The sequence below is a fragment of the Coptis chinensis genome, chromosome 8 (assembly GCF_015680905.1).
Source record: "Coptis chinensis isolate HL-2020 chromosome 8, ASM1568090v1, whole genome shotgun sequence".
NCBI classification, from domain to species: Eukaryota; Viridiplantae; Streptophyta; class Magnoliopsida; order Ranunculales; family Ranunculaceae; genus Coptis; species Coptis chinensis.
In genome coordinates, this window is record NC_141463.1 from 30,427,940 (window position 1) to 30,442,194 (window position 14,255).

The 14,255-nt window shown below is 42.9% G+C and overlaps 1 protein-coding gene across 1 annotated transcript; it reads left to right on the top strand.

Moving 5' to 3' along the window:
- Nucleotides 1–8,088: 8,088 nt before the first annotated feature.
- On the top strand, nt 8,089–8,826 carry LOC147481019 (uncharacterized). The gene is made up of 2 exons (XM_086578811.1): nt 8,089–8,419; nt 8,537–8,826. Exons 1-2 carry the CDS (start codon nt 8,089–8,091, stop codon nt 8,824–8,826), a joined length of 621 nt encoding a protein of 206 aa, XP_086434937.1.
- The last annotated feature ends 5,429 nt before the right edge of the window (nt 8,827–14,255 follow it).

Here is a 14,255-nt window from a genome sequence, read left to right on the forward strand (position 1 = left end):
GTTAAGAGGAAGCTTCTTCTTCTGCCGCATTCACTTCTGCTTTACACAAACTAGCCTGTGTTTTGTAAAGAGAGCAAGTTTTCTTTTCCCCGCTCGCTACAATGGAACCTCGCTCGGTTCCATACCCGTTACCAAACGAGTTTACAAAGCCATCTTCATCTAATTTCCCAGCCAAAATTAGGCTTAACCGTATGTCAGGGACATGTCTTACATCCTTGAGTGTCAAAATGTAGCCGACATTGGTTTCTACATGAATATCTCCAATGCCTATAATCTTCGAGACGCCACTGTTACCCATCCTTACTTCATCATATTCACCACAGCTGTAGGTAGTGAAGAATCCCCTGTGCGGTGTGACGTGATAGGATGCTCCTGTATCTATCACCCACTTTCTATCCTGACATGAGGTATTAAGACAGCACAAACCACAATCTGACACAAATCACACTAGGTCGTCGACTAGTGCGGTAGTATCTCTGCCTGTGTTTCCGTTCCTCTGCACCATGTCTTCATGTACACAGTTATTCTTCTCATCCCTCTTCAGTGTTCTGCACTCATATCTGAAGTGGCCTTTGGTGGCACAATAGTAACATTGCCTCTCTGCCTTAGGAGTTCTTACTTCACCCCTAGATTTACTTATGTCATCACCTCTAGAACGAGATGGTTTTCTGTTTCTACCTCTCCCCCGTTTCTCTGTGAAAAGGATCTCTGAGTGAGAGGGGCTGCTTCTTGCACTCCTTCTAGTCTCCTCATTCAACAAAGACATGGTAGCTATCTCCATGGTAACAATTCCATCCTTGGCTACTTCGTGTAGAGAAACTTCTAATGTCTCCCAACTTTCGGGTAGAGAGCCTAATAGAAACAAAGCCTCAACTTCGTCTCCCAAATTGATCTTCATCAATTGCATCCGATTGATGATATTCTGTACTTCATTAAGATGCTCAGACATTGAAGAACCTTCTTGGTACTTCGTGTCTGCAAACTTCTTAATGACCAGCACTTTGTTTCTGCCCGACTTTCTCTCATAAAGGTCTTCGAGTTTCTTCCACAGACTGAAGGCTGTAGTCTCTTAAGACACATGGTGAAAGACACTGTCGTTAATCCACTGTCGAATGTATCCAATCGCTTTTCTGTCAAGCTTTTTCCACTTTCGACCTCATAAGTTTTTTTCGGTTTTACTCCCTCATTCTCAATGGGAAGTGCCAAGTCCTTGCGATTATAGCAAGTCTTCCATCTTGGCTTTCCAGATGGTGTAGTTCTTCCTATTCAGACTCATCATGCGAGTGTTCACGGAATGGTCCATCTATACAAGTTATTTAACCTCAAATCTTCTCTCAGGAATTTCGTCAAACACCTTCTGACCAAGATTCGGATAACACCCTAGGCTATTCTAACCAAGGCTCTGATATCACTTGTTTGGGATTATATCAATACCAATCGATTCCCCCTCTACACAGATAACTTGTATTTGAACACAATTCAACTCCAAACAAATTATAAATATCAACTACAACCTATACTAACATGCCCAACTCGCTAAACAACTATTAACAATAGATAATAATGTAAAGCAGTAAAAGCAAACCACAACACAAAGATTTACCGTGGTTCGGGCAATGGTGCCTACTTCCACAAGAGCTAGTTCTTTATAAAGTGGGAAGGAAGATTACAATCTCTCCTTTCAGTCTCTCACCTTACTAGATCACTCCTCTCTCTTTACAGGGTTGTCTCTTTATAAAGGTTATCTCTCAATCTTGATTGCTTTCAAGATTGGGTTTCTCTCTTTTGTTCCTTGGTTCTTCTCTGGTTAGGTTTTTCCAAAACCTTGATTTTGTTTTTATATCAAAAACACAAATTTGTGATTCTTGTAAGCGAAGCCCACAAAAAATAAACTGGCGCCGAGGCGGCTACCGGCAAGACCAAGTAGGGCGCAGGGTGCGCTCACACACTCTACTAGAAATCCATCAAAGGCCTGAGCGCAAGTCGCGCTCCGAGCAAGCCAAACCTGAGTGTAGGTGCGCTCAAGCTTTCCCATGCAAGCTGAAATTCTTTCCTCCTCATGTGAGGGATAAAGCCAACAATTGCAACTTGTGAAACAGGATTCATGGGTGCCACAAGCATACAATGGTCCAAGTGGTTACTATCCTCTAAATACATGTATGTATCCGGATTTGTCAATGGCTCAATGTTTTCCATTTCATCAACATGGATCCCCAAGCATGCCAATGATGTCATTTAATCACTTTCTGTTTTATTCAAAGGTTTGCTAATTATATCCGATCTATACTAAAATCTGATCGTTAAGCTAAGCATCGTAAAATTGAAATTCTAAAGTTAATTTGCAGGCTTCCGTAAGACCATCAGAGTACATAATCCAACAGGACATTCCCAATATTTAGGCATATATAAATGAAGTTTAAGTTTTTGTTTTATTTTTTCTTCCAATTTTAATTCTTTAATACATATTTCTCACTGGTTCTTATTTGGATATGGTGTAGGCAAGAGCTGAATCATCCCGCCCACCCGCCCGCAAGCTAGACTTTGTGGATTTCTTTGTTTGAAATGGTATCTTGTTTTGGAAGGTTCGTGTTGAGATGAGAAGAAGGCAAGCAACTAGGAATAAGAGGTCTTCCTTTAGCCACTTTGACTACGACCCTTTCAGCTACTCCCTTAATTTCGACAATGGCAACTCTGGTTTCTTTTGCTAGTTTACATACCAAGCACCAACATGGTAACATGACTGAATGCTAGATTTTAGTGCAGTGTACCCTCTTTCCATCTGGGCATTTTGATGGGTTTATTTTGTCAAGTCTATGTTCCTAGCTAGCTTGTATCTAAACTGTAACCCATCTCAATTTTGGCATTTCACTTCAGGAATGTAAACATGGCTTTGTAAGTTGAGACTGGTTTTGAAGCTTTGCTATGTTAATTTTGTTGAATAGATAGAGAAGCACTCTCGTAGCATTTCTCAGCTTCAAAAATTGTCTCTCTAATTCTCTAAATGTAAGACATTCAACATTTTTTTGTGCGACTGTGTTTATGAGATTTGGTATGTCTCATCCCAATTCCTTCACTGTGAAATGTGAATGTCTAACTATTTTTTTGTCGATGTCTGGTAAGAACTGGAAGTCTAGATCTAATCCGATTGGATTCACTAGCCGACACGCTACCAAATTTCATCGTCTCCGCAAATGCACATTCCTTCTATGTTAATTGAACTTTTTTGCTTGCTTGATGAACCCGATTATCTAACTACCAGTTTTTTAAGTAACTTACTTGTGCAGCTATAATTATTTAATGCACAAATATAATGCTTACTCAAAAGCTTGCAAATTAAGAATGCAGAACAAATATAAATAGAGATATTGCTCTGAAACTCTAAAACTATTCGTCGATAAATCCAGTTCCTCATAACTGAACAATATCAACTAGATTAAACTATTCGTCCATATCAACTCTAGAACAATATCAACTCTGAAACTATTCGTCGATAAATCCAGTTCCTCATAACTGAAAACTGGTCGTAATAAACTTGCTGAAAGATGTCGTTGTAGAAATAGCATTGGTGGGTCCTCCTCATTTCTTGTAGATTTCACTCTTCTATATCGAAAAATTAAAGTTACAACACCAATAAGAAGTGATACACATACACAAATGACAAAGAGAACACACTAAAACAATGCGATTCAGACTATCAAGATGAATCCAAGGTGAGGTTAAATGAGATTGGGATTGTGAACTATAGCAAAGAAAATGGTTACTTGGGTCAGATAAATTTTACCCACAAACACAATTTTGAAGTTGACAAGATTTACACTCTGAAAAGTAAGAATCTTGTTTGTCATCCCATTCGATTTTAAGACCCATTTTTGAATTTTAAGAAATTGTTTAAGTAGTCCAAAACAGAAGATTTACAACCTTGTTCAGATTGTAATATGTATTTGAAGTTTTGAACCAGTGCAACCATGTAAGAGAAGTGTGGGATTTTTTTCTAACTTAATTTCCCAACTACAATTTGAAGATGGAGCTGAAGTAGTAGTAGTACAAGGTCTAACAACTGAGAGTCTAGAACAAGAATGGTCTGAAAAATGAAAGGTGTGTTAGAAAGATTTAGTTGACTTAATCTAGAACAAGAAGAAGATTGAGGTGGCTCTTGGCTCAGTGAGTAGTGGAGTTAAAAGGAGTGGAGTGGAAATGTGAATTTTGTTTTGCACTGTAGATGGCTGGAGAGAGAAGAGGGTGGAAACGTGGGTATAAAAATAACTTAGGTTGACAGTGTTTTTTTTGTGTGTATTTGGAGAGAGACCCTAATTTCCCATCTAGAGGGGGGAAATCCTAATTGGCCAGTAATACTCGAGTCGAGTGGACGATCTCGTCCAGAAACGACCTGCACAGCGCCCACTCCTCTTATCTCGCAACGGCTCGTAACACATGTCTTTATTACAACCATCAAGACCGGATCTTCAGGCACGTTTCATGATAAATGACCATAACTCGCCATCAAGGTTGGATCTGACCTGATACGGGAATATGAAAGGTGTGGGCACCTTGCCTATATAAAGAGGATGAAGAACTACGTCTGACCTGATTCAAGTCTCCCCCCAGCAGAGAGAACTTGATATGTAGGCAGTTCGCTCAAACGAACTCGGGCAAATCCAACCACAAACACCATCTTCCCCACAAACTGCCTACATTTGTAAGGTTAACCAAATCCAACTTTTACATTGGCGCCGTTTGTGGATCGAATTACTTGAAAATTCATCTACTCAAAATTTCTATTTCTTCCAACCATCTTCATAGAATCGTCAATTTTCAAGCCCACGAAGCATGGAAAGCCTCCAGGATCAAATGAAGAGCATGGCCGCACAGATGGGAACCATGAATGACAGCATCACCCTCTTTGGACAAGAGAACGCCAAATTGAAAAATCAGGTGGCAGCCCAGAACCCCAACGGAGTCACAGATGAGGACAGTAATAACGAAGTGAATCAGCAAATCAACGAGCTATCCCAGTGAATTGACCACAGTGTTGTGAAGAAAAACGCCACTCATATCATCCAGAATATGCTAAAAAGTTATCGAGCATCCCCATTCACACCGGAGATACTCAGTAAACCCTCCCCGCACGATTTCATACAGCCGTGCTTCGCTATGTATGATGGAAGTTCGTGTCTCGGTCAACACGTAGCTCGCTACATCCAGAGCCCCGCACTCTATAGTGCACAAGAGTTCGACTACTTGCAGAGCCGCTTATTTCCTGCAAGTCTAAAAGAAGGAGCTCTCGACTGGTTCTACTCGCTGGAACCGAACTCCGTTGATAGCTTTGAAAAGCTAACTGATCAGTTTGCTAACCATGACGTCCACAACAAACATAAGAAAACCGACGTAGACTCACTCTTCATGCTGTCTCAGAAGAAAGACAAGTTAATCCACTCATTCTTAAGGCTATTCAAGACAGACCTGCTGTCTATAGAAAGCGACCTCCAAGAGTCCTTTGCAACCTTGGCATTTACCAAGGCAATCCAGAAAAACACCTGGCTATATAGGTCGCTCATGAAGGAGCGTTTTGAAAAACTGGAAAACTTGTACACTCACGTGTACAAATATATAAAGCTACAGGAAGCTTTAGATAATGGCAATGAACAAGAGGAAGTCACAGCAATCCCAGATGCTGCCCTGTCCTTAAACAAGCGACCCATACCACAGGGATAGAAGTTCTGGTACCAGGACGCACACGAAGCGCGAGTTCGTTGTGCTGACAAGATCTCCAAGCTACATACTGGAGAAAATAAAATCAGCGGCCTATTAACGACCTGAGGTAAAGTGGCCAGAAGACACACCAGGAAAGCCATGTATACTACGTTTTCCACAATGCAAAGTGCCATGAGACCAATAAATGTTGCGGACTCAGGCACTACCTCCAAGACCTCATTGAGGCAGGCCATATCAAGCACTATACTGATATAGTCAATGGCAACCTTCGCCATAAGCTCATGGCTCGCAGAGAGAGAACGAAGCCGAACTCCTCCACGCAACCACAATAAAGATCGCTCCTGCCCTCGAGGACGCTCTATGGACCGATCTCGTCATGATTGTCGCCAACATTCATCTGACAGAGATAACAACAGAACGATCAACATGATCGCCTTCCAGGACGACTCTGTCACGTTCACAAGGGAGAAAAGGAGACGGGTAGGCGCCCTCCAAGAAGTCTACCAGTTCTCCTCACAAGTGGTTCCTACCCTACACGCAACAGCCTGCAACTCAAGAGACATCACTTTCACTGAGGCTAACCTCAACAAGGTGTGTCTCCCACACAATGACACCCTAGTGGTCCACGTCAAGATCGGTGGACTGGATCGGAAAGCGTCCTGCATCGGCCCCGACCCGAGGCGGTTAGGTGGTGACATCCTATTCTACCGAACTCTGAAGGAGATGAACATGCCCAGGTCAGTCATGATCGATCCTATAGCCCCCCTCTATGGCTTTAATGGATCACGAGCCGACCCAATAGGAGACATCATTCTACCTGTCTCAGTTGGGTCGCACGAGGTCATCATCTTCAGGGTTCTGGATGTCAACTCGTCCTATACTGCTATTTTAGGACGACGTTAGATCCACAAGATGCAAGCAGTTCCATCAACACTCCATCAGGTTTTACACTTCCCTAGCCCCAAAGGCATGATGGAGCTCAGAAGCAACCAGCTCGATGCCCACAATTGCAACCAGATCCTCTTAGTCAACAAGCCTACTGGAGCTTCACTCAAAAACAAGGGAGAGATCGCTAAAGCTAAGCTGGCAGAAGACTTCATCTTTGAGGTCAGGACCCTGACCAAGGCCCCTCAAAGTGAACTGACAAAGGAGAACACTAGGGGGCTCAGTCTAAAACGCCCCTCCAGAAGCTCAGACCATAGAGGTCGTTCCGGTCAAGGAGACACTGCCAGAGACTAAGACCCCAGAGGTCGCTTAGCCCACTGAGGTGGCTGCTCAGACCGAGCTGAAGGAAAATGTCAACCTAGGAACTGAAGATGACCCCAAGTTCGTTTATGTAGGAGCTAACCTTGATTCTACTATCAAGGCACAACTTGTAAGCTTTTTATCATTAAATAAAGATGTTTTTGTTTAGTCGTACATCGATGTGCCTGGAATTGACCCCAATATTGCATGCCATAAATTAAATGTTAACCCAAATGCTAAACCAGTTCGCCAATGATCTCCTCGAAAGTTATCCCTTAGGTTCCAAAAAGCAATCAATGAAGAAGTCAAAAATCTCAAAAAAGTTGGCTTCATTAGGAAGGTCGGTTACCCTGAATAGGTAGCTAACATCGTAGCAGTTCCAAAAAAGAATAGCACAGTTCGTCTTTGTGTGGACTTTACCAACCTAAATTTAGAAACTCCCAAGGATAGCTTCCCCTTACCAAGAATCGACTGACTTGTAGACCAAATCTGTGGCCACGAGCTCTTGTCATTCATGGATGTCTACAGTGGCTATAACCAAATTCTATTAGCATAAGAAGACCAAGAGAAAACCTCATTCATAACAGAACAAGAAATTTACTGTTACAACGTCCTCCCGTTCGGCCTCAAGAACGCTGGAGCGACCTACTAGCGACTTGTCACCGATATGCTTCAAGATATGTTAGGTGACATCATGAAAGTCTACATAGATGACATGGTCGTCAAAAGTAAGAAAGTTGGAGATCACTTAATCATCTCACACAAGTGTTCTCCAGACTTCGGCGAACTCAGATGAAACTTAACCCTGAGAAATGCCTATTTGGAGCGTCCTTTGGGAAATTTCTGGGTTATCAGGTCTCACAACATGGAATAGAAGCAAACCCATATCAGATTCGAGCGTTCTTGGACATGCCCGACCCAAAAACAAAGAAGTAGATACAGAAGCTGTCAGGAATGGTAGCAGCTCTAAACCGATTCATATCGAGAGCATCAGACAAATGCCGACCTTTCCTATAAATTCTCAAGAAGGGTAAACAATTTTCATGGAACGAGCAATGGCACCAAGCGTTCTCTACTCTTAAGGACTATTTGACAACACCACCTGTGCTGGCAAAATCGATTGATGGTGAAATGTTGGGGCTGTACTTAGCTGTGTCTGATTTCGCTATCAGTTCAGTTCTCTTCAAAGAGGAACAGAACGCAGAGAAACTGATCTACTTCACAAGTAAGACTTTGTTGCTAGCTGAGAAGAACTACTATCACACTGAAAAGGTAGTACTGACACTACTTTATTCAGCAAGAAAGTTCAGGCTTTACTTCCAAGCACACCCAATCAAAGTGATCACCGACCTGTCACTAAAGAATATACTTCTTAAAGCCAACAAGACAACTTGCATGGTAGTATGGGCAGAAAAACTCAGTGAACACCACATTAAGTTCACCCCAAGAACCTCTCAGAAGGGTCAGGTCGTTGCTGATTTCTTAGCAGATTTTCCAGTTGACGACCTAAACTAGGAACCCGAGGTAGACACCCCGATCTCAAAACAACATGACGCATCAGTATGGTGAATCTTCGTAGATGGAGCCAACAATCCAGGTGGCAGTGGAGTCAGAGTAGTCCTAGCATCACCAGATGGATCTATGGTGGAAAAACCAGTTCACATCGATTTTGCGACCTCCAACAATGAAGCTGAGTACGAAGCTCTGATCATGGGACTTCTCTTGGCATTAGAACTCAATGTTCAGGAGCTCAAGGTCTTTAGCGACTCACAACTGGTCATTCGCCAGGTTGCCAACGAGTATACCACCAATAAAGGTAACCTTTCCAAGTACCTTCAAGTTGTAAATCAATTACTGCCTTTTTTCTAGAAAGTCACAATACACCATTTCCTATGGGAAGAGAATCACCACGCTGATAGCTTGGCGTACCTAGCAACCCAAACACCAAACTGTGACCCTAGGAAACTACTCATCGAAGTCATTGATATATCTGTTTACCAATTGAGCACGTCCTAGAAATCAGCAACCTATGCCCACTCTCTGACACTCAGATGAGCCAAACATGGATGCAACCTATCATAGATTATATCTAGCTATGCAAGGCACCTACAGATCGCATCAAGGCCAGACAGGTTCAATACCAATCAAGTCGCTATTGCCTAGTAAATGACAAGCTTTTTAGAAAGTCCGTCGGAGGACTCCATCTAAGGTGCATAAGCCCAGAATAGGGTCAGATGATCTTCGTAGAGATCCACGAGGGAGAATTTGAAAACCACGTAGGAGGTCGCTCTTTGGCTTACAAAGCAATCTCACAAGGATACTTCTAACCAAGAATGGAGATCGAGGCCAAGAAGTATGTACTCAAATGCATTAAGTACCAAACATTTGGCCACAACATCATCCAGCCAGCTCACGAACTGATCAACAGCGCCAGCCCTTAGCCATTTTACATGTGGGGCTTAGACATCATGGGTCTATTCATTCCACAGAAAAGCACATGCTTTCGGTTAGTCCTAGCTCCAATAGACTACTTCACCAATTGGGTGGAAGCGATTCTCTTAGCTCATGTCAAAGAATCTAATGTCAGAAGCTTCATTTGGACCAACATCATTACCAGATTTGGCCTCCCCCACACATTGGTGATGGATAATGGCTCTCAATTCAAGGGAAAAACAGTCAAAGAATTCTTGGCCAAGTGGAAGATCGTTCACATTCTCCACTCCTCAGTATGCTCAGAGCAATGGTCAAGCAGAAGCTAGTAACAAAGCAATTCTGGAGAACTTGAAAAAAAAAGATCGAAAAGAATAAAAGCCAGTGGTCAATATAGCTAGAAAACATTATATGGGCTCATAGAACGACAGCTCGTTCTAGTACAAGCGAGTCACCATTCTCACTATGCTACGGTACTGAGGCCGTCATCCCTATTGAGTTGACAATTACAATGACTCGATCTGAGATCGTCGAATCTGGTCAGAACGATTCCATTTTTGCACGAGAGGTCAACGTACTTGAATAATGACGTGACCTAGCAGCCATTCGAGTAACATCCTACCATCAAACTCTGAGAAAGACATATAACAAGCAAGTAAACCTTCGAAGCTTTCAACCTGGCAACTTGGTCTTGAAGAAGACTAAGGATGACTCAAAATTGGCACCAACATGGGAAGGCCCTTACATAGTGGAACAAGTCATTGGCAATGGAGCATATTAGATCAAAACCCAAGATGGACATGCACTTCCACGTCCTTGGAATACTTTCTTGTTAAAGAAATTTTATCAATAAAAAATTCCATTTTCATGAGTTCTTACTCTTAGCATTATACATATAGTTCTTTTTTTGCATCTTTCAAAAAGCAGAACGCTCACTTGAACTAAAATGCTCTACAGGCCAGGCTTAAACGTTCTCCATATTAAAACACTCACTTGAGCTCAGGGCTACATAACTCACATACTACTTAGCCTTAACACTTCTCGCTAGTTGGAGACCTATACTTCTAGGGTCAACTAAGTGTAGAACGCTCTCTAATAGCAAAACATTCAAACAAATTTAAACACTCTCCAAAGCTCAAACATTCTGAACGACCAAACGCTCACTCGAGGTCAGGGCTACATAGCTCACACACCTCTCACTAGTTCAAAACCTACATTTCTACGGTTAACTTAGTGTAGAATGCTCTCTAAGAGCAACACACTTACTTAAGCTACAACGCTCACTCGAGCTCAAGGGCTTCATAGCTCCAACACTTCTCACTAGTTGAATACATACAACTCGAGGATCAACTTATCGCAGAATGCTTAATCAATCAAGCTAAAATGCTTCATGGCATCCTAAGTCTTCTTAGATGCAAAACATACGTCTCTAGATAGTTCCTACTGAGACATTAAAGCAACATGTAACAAGCATTTAGACAAAAGTAAGATCATACTTCAAAGAAAACATGCATTTCGTAAGTGCAAAATATGAACTGCCTGAACACACTCAGGAAACCAGTTCTTTAAAACTACCGAACTACCACTTATGTGGAAACCAGTTCATCAAGATCTCAAAATTAAAGCAAATACTAAAAGCGAACTACCTAGGTCACCCCAGACTATCAACTCTTAATGTATTTGGCCGATGCCACGCAACACAATAAATAAGGCGAACTGCCCAGGCAAGCCCAGGAAACCAACTCTATTGTATCATAACAACCAATCACAAAGACAAACAAAAACAAGAGAACATTCTCTCACAGCTGACAAGATTTAAGAAACATTCGACAAATTCTCAATGGCTAGGGGCTCCAGCACGTCCTCCAAGGTAGCCATCCAGGGCGGGATCCGAGGCAACATCATTCACAAGAGCAGGACCTTCAAATACAGGAAGAATGGTACTAGCATCTCCAGGTGCATCTAACACTGTTGCACCTTGAGCCCCACATTCTGGTTCCTCTTGTAAAGCAAGGTATTTCTGCTCCAGGTCGTTGTAGTCCTTGGCTAGCTCGGTCGCCTCTCTGAACAGAATCTCATAGGTGTCCTTCACCACCTTGGTTGTAGTTGTTGCCTTCTCCACATACCCAGTGTACAGTGCCACCTCGTCATTCGCTTCTTATAACGCCTCGACCATGACCATTTTTTCAATAGCGACCTGATCGTGCAACTTCTTCAGTTCGTCAAAGCTAGATTGAAGTGAGACTTGAACGGTACGAAGGATCTCCAGTTTTTCCTTCATCTTTTCTTGTTCGCCTTTTTCAGCCTCAACGATCAGGGCCAACTCTTTCAGCTTTTGGTACCCAGATAGTACCTACGAAGTAACAACATGCTTACACATCAACGCACCATTCTGCATACATATAGCAAAAAGCCAAATAGCACAAACACTTACCATGCAATACCCAAGATCCACCACCCTCACGTTGGCAGCAAGGTCTCCCATGGCGTTCAGGTTCTGCCGATCTTATCGAGAGCAATGCTTTCCAGCAAGCAGCTTGCTATAGGAGCCGACTGGAAGCTGCAATCAGAGGTCATCACGTACTGAGTCTCACCAGTGTCAGGATCGACATAGGAGACCCCCTTCCCAAGAGCACCACCTTTCCCTTGCCATAACTAATTTTGGCACCAACCTTACCCAAAGCCTTTTCTTTGCCTCTACCAGCAGGCGGAGCAACAACAACTGCATCATTATCTTTCTCCTTTTCGAGGGAGTTCAGATCCACATCTCTCAAGTCAACCCTCTGGAACGACCTACCCTGGGAACTCAAACCACCATTAGTTCAGCCCACTTGTTCTCTCGACAGAGTGCTGACTCGAGTCCCCCTTCATTATGCCCTCCAGACAAGCCACCTTGGGTGCTCTATCATCATCAACACCATCCTTCCTCTTTAACAAACTTCCCGGTACATGAACTGGCACACTGAGTTTGTCTATATCCACCAGAGTAGGCCCACGCCTCCAGGAGTGTTCCCAGGAAAACGGCTCAGAACCAGGGTGGTGACCCTTCCCACCAAAACGCTTGGACACACCACCATCACCCCCAGAGGTCCCACCACCACCTACAGGCCTCACTGTCCCACTTCGGCTCCTATTCCTAGCCTCCCTGGTTACAATGCCACTCTCTTCCCTCTCCATAACAAGTTCGTTAGAAGACTCACTATCAGCCTGACCATGAGCTTTTTTCTTCTGACTCCTCCTCTTCAACCATATATGATGACTTCCCCTATTAACAAAGTAGGTCGCTACCTTGGGCAACTTCTCCCGCTTCTCAGAACGTCTAAGCTTAGTGAACTTCTCAATCACACCACGGTTCGATTGCCTAGTAATAACGACCTCTGCAAAACAAAGAACACCGACATTAATTCAGTAAAACAAATATTACTCAACATACAACAAAGGACACCAAAACATACCAGAAAAATTGCAAACCCTAGTTTGCACTCCAAACCCACTAGCACAAAAATTTCCAACTAACAACAATGGCCTCCTCTCCCAAGGCTCGTTACTCACACCATCCAGAACGCTTGACTTTCTTGTCTACAAATTGAAATTATTGACATGAGATCGCTTCACATCAAAGTGCTAAAGAATATCAGCAACCTCAATACGGTACTCCCCGCTATCATTCAATAGATCGAACACTCTAAGCAACCGCCAGGTGTTGCCAATGAACTGGCATGGAGCTTTCTTACAAAAGTTCAAAAAATTGTAAGTAAGTTTCGAGAACGGTATCCTCATACCAGCTTGTAACTGCCCCTCACAGATAACTACTCCAAAACCTAGTGGTACGTAATAGTTGCTAAACACGTCTGCATCCTCCCCCAGTTCGTGTATCTCCAGGTTGCTTACATGTATATCATAAGCTTCCTTTAACTCTACAAAAGCTTTCATAGCACGCTTATCTAATACCCTAGGCGGTAAACCACTAGAAGATGACAAAAACTATTACCAGAACTGCTCGCCACAGCGACCATAGAGTTAGAACCAAAATTTTCAACTTCCTCATTTAGTGAAACCTCTAGAATCTCATTAGATCGAGTATATATCATCTGAATCAGACATACTTCCTCTTCTTTCACAAGTTACCAGCAACAACTAACAACTACAAACGACCTCACAACCCAACAGAAAAAGCAAATGGCAGAAGAAAAATCAAAAACAAAAATGGCAGAGAAAAAGAGACTAACCTTAAGCTCTCGTTCTCAGTAGGATGCAAGTGATGGACCCTTTAGTTCTCTAGGCGTATATTGTAAGCCACCGGTTAGTTTCCCAAAGAAGTGTAATCATTTTATTTAGCCCTAACGTGCCACATCGCTCTACAAAACGAGGCGGTTAACTTGCGACCCTTCAAATCAACCGTCCCACGTGCCATCCATGTGCCAACTTAAATCTCTCACTAGATCGCTATCCAGTACCTAGCGACCCGCTAAGAGGGGGCTGTGTGCACTACAAGAAAATGGACTTTTGCCCACTTCCAGTAAATATACACTTACTGTATACACTTCTAATAAATATTAAGCACGTGTCCAGCACAGTAGAGTTAACAACCAACCTCATGTTCCCATCCTCATAGCCCACTTCATAGTGACTCAAATCAGGTAAGCAACATATTCAACTCGCGCCCAGAGCGACAGTACCACTAACCGATCTCATCCATTCGACCTGCGAGCTCGCTTCAAAGTGACTCAAGTCGAGTGGACGATCTCATCCAGAAACGACCTACACAGTGCCTACTCCTCTCATCCCGCAACGACTCATAACGCACGTCTTTATTACAACCATCAAGATCAGATCTTCAGGCACGCTTCATGATAAATGGCAATAAC

Bases quoted from the DNA above. Each gene is read 5' to 3' on its own strand.
- LOC147481019 (XM_086578811.1), top strand. From the start codon at position 8,089: ATGTTGGGGCTGTACTTAGCTGTGTCTGATTTCGCTATCAGTTCAGTT. The intron at 8,420-8,536 runs GTCAGGTCGTTG...GAATCTTCGTAG, and splicing joins CCCAAGAACCTCTCAGAAGG to ATGGAGCCAACAATCCAGGT.